This window comes from Schistocerca americana, chromosome X (genome assembly GCF_021461395.2).
Source record: "Schistocerca americana isolate TAMUIC-IGC-003095 chromosome X, iqSchAmer2.1, whole genome shotgun sequence".
Classification (NCBI taxonomy): Eukaryota; Metazoa; Arthropoda; class Insecta; order Orthoptera; family Acrididae; genus Schistocerca; species Schistocerca americana.
The window spans coordinates 141991026-142002317 of NC_060130.1; the positions used below are offsets into that span (position 1 = coordinate 141991026).

At 39.6% G+C, this 11292-nt stretch overlaps 1 protein-coding gene across 2 annotated transcripts in view; it reads left to right on the forward strand.

Moving 5' to 3' along the window:
• The window catches only part of LOC124555309 (exonuclease 1), a 149478-nt gene extending 138529 nt beyond the window's left edge, over positions 1–10949 (forward strand). For both annotated transcript variants that reach the window (XM_047129183.1, XM_047129184.1), the window contains 2 exons: positions 1456–1610; positions 10394–10949. In XM_047129183.1, coding sequence (XP_046985139.1) covers positions 1456–1610; positions 10394–10406 — 168 coding nt within the window. In that variant the 3' untranslated portion in view covers positions 10407–10949. The remainder of the gene's footprint in view (positions 1–1455; positions 1611–10393) is intronic.
• The last annotated feature ends 343 nt before the right edge of the window (positions 10950–11292 follow it).

An 11292-nucleotide genomic window follows, 5' to 3' on the forward strand; every position in this document is an offset into this window, starting at 1 on the left:
TGACTGTGGGATGGTGATTTCAACTAGTTCCACATTTTTTTAAGAGACACAAACATCCAGATTGTTTTCACAGATATGTACATTATGTGTTATAAAATAAGTGTAAGGTTATTGAAACTTCCTGGCAGATTAAAACTGTGTGCCCAACCGAGACTCGAACTCGGGACCTTTGCCTTTTGCGGGCAAGTGCTCTACCATCTGAGCTACCGAAGCACGACTCACGCCCTCACAGCTTTACTTCTGCCAGTATCTCGTCTCCTACCTTCCAAACTTTACAGAAGTTCTCCTGCAAGGTTCGCAGGAGAGCTTCTGTAAAGTTTGGAAGGTAGGAGACGAGATATTGGCAGAAGTAAAGTTGTGAGGACCGGGCGTGAGTCGTGCTTCGGTAGCTCAGATAGTAGAGCACTTGCCCCCGAAAGGCAAAGGTCCCGAGTTCGAGTCTTGGTCGGGCACACAGTTTTAATCTGCCAGGAAGTTTCATATCAGTGCACACTCTGCTGCAGAGTGAAAATCTCATTCTGTAAGGTTATAGTTATAACTTCAAGTTGAACAAATATATTTCAAGGACGATGCAATACATGAGTCACAGATCAAGTAAACAGAGTAAGACGTGTGTCACTTTACCAGTCAAAACATAAACTGAGTCCGAGTCTAGTGGCCACTGGCTGGCTGGCCACTTAGGTGGCGCTGCTGCTGCTTGACTGGCAGACAGCGCCGCATGTAGAGGACACGCGTAACTGTGCGGCGCCACTTTGAAAGATCGGCGAGTCACAACAGTTATAAGTTGTTGTTTAAATTTTTGCAGACTGTAGTGGTAGTGTCCATGAAGATGTAAACATGAAATGTCTTACTTTTGTAATGGGGAACTTTTTCATAGGATTGACTGGCAGTTAAGTCAGCAAAAAAGCTACTATGTGCTGGCATCAGTCTAGGCTAATACATGCAAGTCTTTCAGTTTTGTGGCTCGAAATATTAGTTAATTGATAAGCTTCATAAGTTGCTTCATGCTTTGAGTACAAAATGGTTAACTCGATTGGGAAAAATTTGTTGAATTCTTTTGGGAAATTTTTATACAAAATTATGTATGTTAAAATAATATTGGAAATTCTTGGATGAAAAAACACGTAATGGCATACAGAAACTCGTAATAGGAAACGGTTAACACTAGCTTTTGAGCACACATTCACACAAACTCCTACTAAAATAAGAGCAAGAGCTCAAAAACTAGCGTTAACCTTTTTCTATCACATGCTCCTGTGTGCCATCCACCAATCCTCTGTAGGTAAGTGGTTACCTTTCCTATTTTGCGTATTTTAGCAAGGTTTCTATATGTTCCATTTCCATACTCCTTAGTAGAGTAAGTTTTGTTTGTTTGAAATGTAAACATATTTGATGATCCATATTTTAAAGTATTGTCTGCATCCATTATTTATACCAATATCCATTTTCTTTCAGGGCGTAATTTCCAGTGTTAAAAAATCACCTGCCCTGCGTCCATTGTCAAGGAGCATTGGCAGTTGTCGGAAGCAAGGGCTGAACAAGAAGGATCGACCAAGGGAAAAATCCCTGCTCCAGCAGAATCTTCTAACCTTGTTTGCATGTCAAAAGGAGTAAGTACCTCAGTTTACCTTACAGCATTAGATACGAGGTTTGTTCACATGTCTTGTGATAAAAATAATTATTTTACAAAATGTGCAAATCATTTTCAGCTGTGTTGGTCTGCATTTATACCATTTTAGTTTTATTTTGTGATCTGGCTGTGTGAGTAATGGTTGTTTCAGAGAAATGTGACCTGAAATAAGTTGACTTCTAGAATACATAGATTTAAAATGTTCATTCGATAGAGCTACGAACAAAGTTAGAAACTGAAAGCTGTAAAATACAGTATAGACTGCAGAGTAAAAAACTGGTTTTATAATACTGTAAAAAAAGCATTGCTTAGTGCATCAAAATTGCTGTTGCTTTTTTTCTGTAGTTACTAATTAGTTCCTCAGTGCAGATTCTCGGGCCACACTTATATGGGGTTTTATGTAAAACGAGAAATTATCCTTGGTGGGTGGCCGTTGAGTCATAGTTTATTGGTTTGAATCCTGGTGGTGAAAAAAATCTTCTAGTATCTAGTTGGCATTGGTAGAAATGGTGGTGGTGTAAACCTCCTGATCACCATATTTAACACCTATGTCTTGGGTTAAATTTCACATTTCTTCACAGTGTCTCATGGAAATGGGCAAGTGTGGCACGAGGCTTCACCTTCTCTCATTACCATAAACAACATTACTTTATACACTGATCAGCCAAATCATTATGACCACTGCCCACTGTGATGTTGGATTCCACATGGTGGCGCTGTGGGCACATGACACAGTAACAAAAGCATGTAAGTGGAGCAGACACGGGGGATCACCTTAGTGAAGATATGGGCTGCAAATGGGGAAATCCATTGAGATAAGCAACTTTGACAAAGGGCGGATTATTATTATTATGCAGAGCCTGTGAACGAGTATCTCGTAAGTGGTGAAGCTGGTTGAATGTTCATGTGCTACTTTTGTAAGCATCTACAGAAAGAGTAGGAGGACAGTGAAACTACCACTAGGTGCTAAATGGTTGAACAGACACAACTCTTGACAGAATATGGGGTTTGGAGGTCTCTCTGCTCTGTCAAGTAGGATAGTGGTGATCTGTAGCATCTCCACTGGAGGAGCACAATGCTGGTGCACACACACTGTTCATCATATATTGTTAAATGTGGAACTCCACAGCAGACAACCCCTACGTGTTCACATGTTGACCCAACGACATCGCCAATACGACTGCAGTGGGCATGGGACCATTGAGATTCGATCATCAATCAATGTAAATGTGTTGGCTGTATGGGTGAAGCAGATTTCTGCTACACTAGTTCGACGGTCGTCTCCACAAACACTGTCATCGAGGTGAATGATGGCTCGAAATGTGCAATGCGTCAAGGTCGCAGGCTGGTGGGAGCAGTATTATGCTATGGGAGGAATTGTCCTGTGCTTCCATGGGACCTGTGGTAGTAATCCAAGACACGCTGACAGCTGTGAACCATCTGCATCCCTTTGTGTGTGACATCCTCTTTCAGCAGTATAATGGTCATCTCTGAGTCAGAACTGTGCTACAGAGGTTTGAGGAGCTTCATAGTGAACTCACATTGCTGTCACGATGTTGTTTACATGTAAAAGTATTTATCATACACACATCCTGTGGAGCACAAGATGCTAAAATGTTTTATATATTCTAAGGAATATATTTGTACTTGCAAATTCCTGGAATCAAAACAAAATAAAACATATTACACAAATCACTGTTACTGACTTCCATATTACAGTGTTACTGCATGTTAAGTAACCATGTCACCACAAGTAGTAATACTTGCATGACGCTGTCTCAACACAGACTAGCATATCTTCTCAGTGGCACTCACATTTCCATCTTCATTCATATTCTTCAGCCCATTCTGCCATGCGGAGTATACTTTCCGTTGTACCGCATGTTTCTTCCCATTCCATCTGTGTATGAAGTACATGAGGAATTGCTGATTGAATGCCTCTGTGCATACTGTAATTACAGTAGTCTAAACTTTTTACTGCAGTCTTTATCACTCCGATAAAGACTGCAGTATATCCATAGATTTCTTGCATAATATCATTTCTTGAAACTTTGTTAGTAGATATTTGTGAGATAGTTGATGTGTATTTTCAAGCGTCCACCAGTACAAGTTTTTCAACATGTCTGTGATACACGCACAAGAGTTAAACATGTCTGCTGAACAGATTTATAGCCATAGGGACATGTTATTGCAAGTCTTTACTGCCATTAACTGCAAAAGTGTATACCACACGTCCCTGTCAAAACTAGTGTGTTGGTTAAATACCAAGAGGACCAGCGTGCAAATACACTAGCTGTTCTGCCATTTTGCTGTTCAAAAAGTGACATGCATACAAACTGAAATGTGTTTGGTACACATGGCATAGGAAATGCACAGTGCAGTGAACTACCAAGGGCTCATTTTCCAGTACCACAAGTGGATTTTACCTCAAGTTCAAATGGTGGTGTGGTCTCCAGTTCAAAGTCTGGTGTGACGCAGCTCTCCACGCAGATATCCTCTGAAATCTACATCCACTTCAACACACTAACTATAGTCAAGCATTGGTATCTCTCTGCAGTTTGACTGCCCCCCCCCCCCCTCCCGCGAGGGGGCGCGCGCGCGCACACACACACACACACACACACACACACACACACACCACTACACTTCGGGTGCATAACACTAGCAGATTAATAGAACACTTTATTTCTAAAAAGGAAAGAAACGTAACTTAACTTCATGTTATGAGGTGCCTTATGTGCTTCCTTTGTCTTCTACTTGCAATTACTGTTGTGCACCATTACTACTCGCAGAAAGCAGGCTAAGTATTGTCATCCTATTAATCAGTGCTAACGCTCTCAAAGTCTATGACTGGACTGCACCGTACCAGCGATGGGCAGCTGGTTATGTTGGCATTGACATGGGATGCTGAACTCTGTCTTCCTGCTCACTCTTTCCTTTGGCCCGCAGGTCATTGCCTTCTTGATGCCGTTCAACGATGCTGCACCCGTCAGTGTGCAGTCGATGCTATAGAACTGTACATCATCCGTGTTTAGAACCTTCTTCGACGGTACTTAGACCATGTGTTAGCACTCTGTGCAAAATTCTACCAGAGGGCTTCCCTTTTCATTCCTTTTCTGCAGTCCACATTCTCCTACTACTTTCCTCCCCTTCCTTTTCCTACTATTGAATTCCAGTCCCACACCGCCCTTAAATTTTCATCTGTCTGAACTACCTGAATAGTTTCTTTTATCGCCGTAGTTACCCGGGTAAGATTCCACACCTGCAATTCGGGCATGAAGCTTTACAGTGTGATACTGCTGGAGGCCCCCACTCTTGGATGCGCATGCAGCCTCTCCTTAGTGCACTCTACCGGCCGAGCTCGATTCTGTAAATCGTCGGCTGTCCAGTAGGATGCACTATTGAGAGGCTGCATGTGCATCTGAGACTGGTGGTGCTGTCGTCTTGTGACTTCAGTGGCGCACCATACACCTGCTTGCCCGGCTCGCGGAGCACTGCAGTCATATTGTATGTTCTCTTAATCACCTGTGGAGCTGGTTAGCATATAAACTTGTACTATTATGGTGCATGTTTGCTTTTTTTCTGTTTGGCTATGCATTCATAGTAATATTCCTGCATTCCAATTTTCTTATTCATAGTTAGACATATCCTTGCATTATTCCTATTCGATTTTGCTTATAATCCTGTGCTCACCTGTCTAGAAAACCTGTTCTTCCTGCCATCACACTTCATTAATTCCCAGTATAACTAACTTCAGCCTATCCTTTTCTCATACATACTCAGTTGAGGGATTTACTATTCCACACTCGGACTCGTAGAATGCCAAATGTGTTGATCTTTGTGACAACATCCTCTTATTGTGCTTCCTGTAAGGAGATCCAAATAGGGAACTATTTTACCCAAAAAGATGCCATTATAATTAAGTCGTACAGTAGTGCTGCATGTCCTCAGGAAATATAACAACTAGAATGAGTTCTCTTTTCTTCCAAGAGTGCTAGTTCTGCAAGGTTTGCAGAAGAGCTTCTGTGAAGTTTGGAAGGTAGGAGACGGGGTACTGGCAGAATTGAAGCTGTGAGGGCGGGTCGAGTGTCGTGCTCTGATAGCTCAGTCAGTATAGCACTTGCCCATGAAAGGCAGAAGTCCGGAGTTCAAGTCTCGGCCCGGCACAATTGTAATCTACCGGGAAGTTTCAATGTAACAACTAGTTCCTCCTTGCTTCCAGCTCATTACATTATCAACAGAGCGAGGCCGTGGTTGCTAATGTTACCAGGCCATGCTAGTCAATCTTCCATGCTGTAGCTTCTGCAGCAACTGAAAAGATTGCTGTGCTCCTTCAGGAAACATATGTTAATCTGATCTCTCCTCAGTTACCCCCGTGATTCGGTCACTCTTACGGTACGTCTGTTTGTATCACTGAGTCACAAAAGTCCATCATTTGTGGATGCGAGTTCTAGTATACTTGTCCATTCATTTGGCAGTTTAGTGTAACAGGCCTCAGATGGCACAACGGTACCGACTGACTGCTGTTTCATCCTCAGCTGATTGGCATCACTGGATGCAGATATGGAGGGCACGTGGTCAGCACATTGCTCTCCCTACCGTTTCCAATTTTCATGACTGGAGCTGCTACTTCTCAATCGAGTAATTCCTCAATTGGCCTCACGAGGACTGAGTGCACCCTGCTTACCAACAGTGCTCAGCAGACCCGGACAGTCACCCATCCTAGTGCTAGCTGAACTTAACATTGCTTAGCTTCGGTGATCCGATGGAAACTGGTATTACCACTGTAGTGAGGCCATTGGCTATGGAAGTTCACAATGTTCTCTAATTCAAACGGAGTTTTGTTGGAGGACAAATTGCGTGACGTAAATACCAGTGTACACGTGGTCGTGTGAAAGAAACAGTGATGTAGTACTGCCTTAGTGCAGATATTAGTCTCACTTTATCCCTTATGCACATTACTGTAGCATGAGTTCACGGCTGACTTGTGTATTCATACAAGGACACTGTCCACCCGTTGTAAAACATGTTCGCCCATGCCAAAAAAATTTTCACAGTGGGGTCAACCATCATACATGAAGAAAGGCAGTACTTAGCCTGTTATACACCTGCAACAATTTACTCCTACAAATGTCTTGTGTTATGCCTGCAGTCAGTTCAGCAAATGGTGCCATTACAGGTGTTCTACTTCATACTCATTGTAGACTCCATGACCATACAAGAACAGCATATCTCCTTGTTCTTTTAGCAACACCCACAGATTTTTCTCACTCTGTCTACTGAATTTTTCATGATCTCATGGTTTTGCCACAAATGGAGATTTAAATCCCAATATATGTAATGATCTGTGTGTGGATTTTTATATGCTTCTTGGCCTAAGTGGCCACCTCATTTCTTGAAATTTAATACATCCAAAAATTTAATATGTTGTCTGCCTCTTCCATGGTGAATTGATTCTTCAGATTGCTTTATTCGCGCATTCATAAAAACAGCTAGTTCCTTTATGCCATCACTCCACAAACTGTGTAACAAATCATAGAAAATCTGACACTGAGGAAAATCTTGTAGGACGACTAGAATATCTCACCAGCGCATTGTTAAAGAATGAGTACTTTTCCTTAGACATATAAAAGGTGTTATGACCCTCATGGAGACACCACAGGCTGTGAAATCAGTGGTATCTTAACCCTTCGTTATTTATGTCACAGACTGTACAAGAAATATCTTGCAAAAACTGAGTGTCACTGTAGTGTACAATTCCATGAGCAAGGTAATGGGGAATACTGACAGTTGGCCAAGGATTCTCACCAACCATTATAAATTTCAGGCTGACTGTGAGCAAGTATGTAGAGGAACATAAAGCCAACTGTCCAAGAGGAGAAACAGATAGATCAACTGTAGTGAAACACACTCCGCAGTCAGGTCAGGAAACCACAGAATTTAATTTGAAAAGGCCTAAATCTTGGCAGCCATGATAGGCTAAGCAGAAGCATTAGAGACAGCCAAACATAAGTCATTTTCATCAGGAGGAGGAAGATGATGTTAAGCGCAATAGTATTTAGTGTATGGTACTGAAAGAGAAGTGCAGCATATACCCATTATGTGACAGTAACAGCAGCATGAAATTGGTCACCTGTATTCAGATTTCAAGAACATGTGATGTCAAAACCTAGCACAGATGTACCTTGCCATTAAAATTCATTGTCAGCAGCAAGCCAGTGTATGCATCAATCCAAGTCATAAATGACCCCCCCCCCCCCCCCCCCCATCCACTTTTCCCATAATTCTGTTGTCTGCAGATATAATTGAGAAAATTATAATAATTTTAACATTTCTGGCCATGAAGGCTTACATTATGTGAGGCTTAAACTCCCATGTGCTCCACAGTTTTAACGTCTCTCTGATACTCTGGTAAAAAGTAAAAACATTTCATATAAACTACTTCTTCATCATCATTGTCGTCTTGTCTCTCTATGGAGTCGACATATTATCTCGGTTGTGGCAATTTTAATGGCAGTTGATGACGGATGCCCTTCGTGACGTCACCACAATGCCCTTTCTGTTGCCGCCACTTCCCCCAGAATTCATGTACCCCATCTGTCTACATCTAGAGTAAATCTCAAGTTCACATATGAGAATATTTTCTAACTGCATAACGTGTATCTCAGGTGAGATGTGGGGGACAGCCCAATATTTACCCAGTTGGATGTGGGGAAACTCCCTAAAAACCTCATCCAGACTGAGCAATGTCCATCAATAATCCACCAGGCAAATTCAAACTAGGGCCAGTGTGGCTCCTGATGTCCCAGAAGTAGTGGGTTCTTTGATGTGCTTGGCTTTCTGGCTGGGTTATTTTGTATGAAGATACATGAAGTTTATATTTTCACAACAGGGCAATGATATGCTGACACGAGAGAAAAAAGTTGATCACTGACACCGTCATTTTGTTTTCAGTCTTAATTTAGTTGTGAAACTTTTGACTGTAATGTTTCTTTCAATTTGTAGACATACGCAAGGCAATGTTTCAGATTCATACACTTTATTAGATACAGCCACTGACTGACAATATTGGACTGTAGAATGCCTCTAATATTTGTTTACATATGTATTTATACCACAACTGAGGTTTTATTACCAGTTCTTCACCAACAGAATGTGCTAAAATGTATCTTCCAGGTCCACATTGATTGCATCAATAGCATAGGATTTAAGGCTTTGTTCCTTCGGTGAAATAATAAACGTGGAATTTTGCGTTCAATAATAAGGTCTTATTATTATTATTATTATTATTATTACACGTGGGAGAGAATGAGATACAATAGTGTCATTTCCCTCCCTATCATTTATGATTAGTCATAAACAATATTCAGTTTATAGTGTGTGCTAATGTGCACTGCATAAATGCTGTCTTGCACACAATACGGAAATGGGCTGAAGGAGTGGTTTATTGATACTGTGGGTTCCAGATAACCAATAAACCAGAGTTGAGCAAAACCCAGGCACTTAAAAAAACATCCCATTGGATAAAATTGGGATTTTATAGGTGGTGTTGGTTTTAAGGGAGATTTTTTCCATATTGATGATTAAATAGTTCAGTTTAAATTTTTATGATTAATTTACTCGAAACGCTAACCCATTCTTACAACTGCTTTAGTAGTGCCGTATTTCTTTCCCTGCCACCGCTGCACACATTTAGAGAATCTTCTCTGCCTACAGGTTTGTTTTGTCAAAATTTAGAAATACTTTGGGAGAGAAAAGACCAGAGAAGTTAGTGAAGATCTATAAATGTATGCATTGAAACTAAATTGTACTTTATTGTCATTACAATTCTATATAAAGTCAAAGCTTGCAAGAAATGTCAAAACACAATATTAATAAAATAAATTATTGTGACAGTAAATAGATGCCTTCAACAAATATGGTGGCTCTTTTTAATTCGTGTAAGGCTAACTGTGTAACATTTTATATGTCAATTAAATTTTTCTAATTAAATATAGTTGGGTTTTAATTGATTTTTTGGTGTCTATTTAATAAAAAATTCATGTTTTTTTTTAATTTTTTTAAAATCATTTGAACAGTGGTTTTGCAAATCATTAACACTGAAATCATGATATTGTAAGAATTAAGTTAAAGATACCAGTCTTCATGAGAAAGGCATGACATAGCTCATAAAATCATGTGTGGTTCATAAAAGCATCAATATAAATGCAATTACACATTCATAAGCAGTAGAAGCTTAGAAGTATTTTGCTCCTATATACCACAAATTAATATGAAGACAAAATTTTGAAGCCTGTAATGTCCATTGTGAACAAAAATATCATGACCAATAATCGCCATTTATTTTATGGTCTTTCAACTAACGTGCAGTTGTAATTAACAAAACCAAAGGGTGTTGAATCTCTCTGGACAATACACTTCCATGATCACTTAAAACTACTTGATCCCTATGTAGTTTGGGCAGGTACCAAAACGAAGCTTCAAGAAGATATAACTGTGGGAAATATTTTTGTCCCAGACAATAATCAATTATATTATAAATCTAAGAAATTCCATTGGCACTTCTTGTTCAATCATTTCTTGGAAAGTGCCATGCTCATCTGAATAGTGTAAATGCTCCATGCACATATTACCTGCATTCAGTTGTCTTTAAGCAAGAACTATCATTATGTAAATTAGAAATAAATGGGTTATCTATCAGTGTATTATGATAAACTTCTTTATGAAAAGTTTTCCAGTTACATAATTTCTTTTCTCTTGCAGGAAACAGCTGTAATGTGCATTTATCATATTTCGTGGTGGAATCTACGTGAAAAACTATTATTTCAAGATCCTGGTACCATCAAATAGCTGTACAGTTACTTTTATTGTATCTTTGTGTTTAATCATGTTTGTAATTTTGTGTATTGACTTTTCACTATTGCAGTATTGTTGTAGTGTGTACTTTATAATTTACATTTTTTATGTGTGGTAGTGTGAAATGATGGTCACTTACTTTTTTGCTATTATTGCTATGTTCCTATACAAGATTGGGTAGCATAAGTAAATATGTTCGTTCCTAAGTATTTGTGTTCATGGCAGCGTGAGTAAATATTTCAAATACAGTGTTATAGCACTTGTCTCAGTACAGCATAGGGAAGAAAAATGTGAGAGTCACACCAATGTAGAAAAAAACTAGACATTTACATGCAAAGCTACTGTGAATGAACTAGAAGATGTACTGATGTAACAGACTCTGAGAAAAAGTTGTCTCTATAATTAATTGTGCAAATGTTATATGTGAAAACAAAACTCATTAAACATTTGTAGGATGCCCTGACCAGTTTGTTTTCCATACAGCCCAAGACCATTCTTATTGACCCTTGTTGCCCCAGTAATGTCAGTAAGAACATTTTAAAAAAGAAGCATATTGTCAGTATTTATATAAATTTTCTGATAACGTTAGCTGTTAAACAACCAAATTATATTGCGAACGCCCGTTCCTCAAATTTCAGTTTACATCTTATTTTATTTTATTCTTCTCAGATCCATATCCATCCTCAGATCACTATTATCCTGACTCACTGTCTCACAGCATCTGCAAAATTTCTGAGCTATATGTGCACTCTGGAAGATGCTAAGGGGTTAGCACCAACAGGAAATAATCAGTCCTATATGAGTTT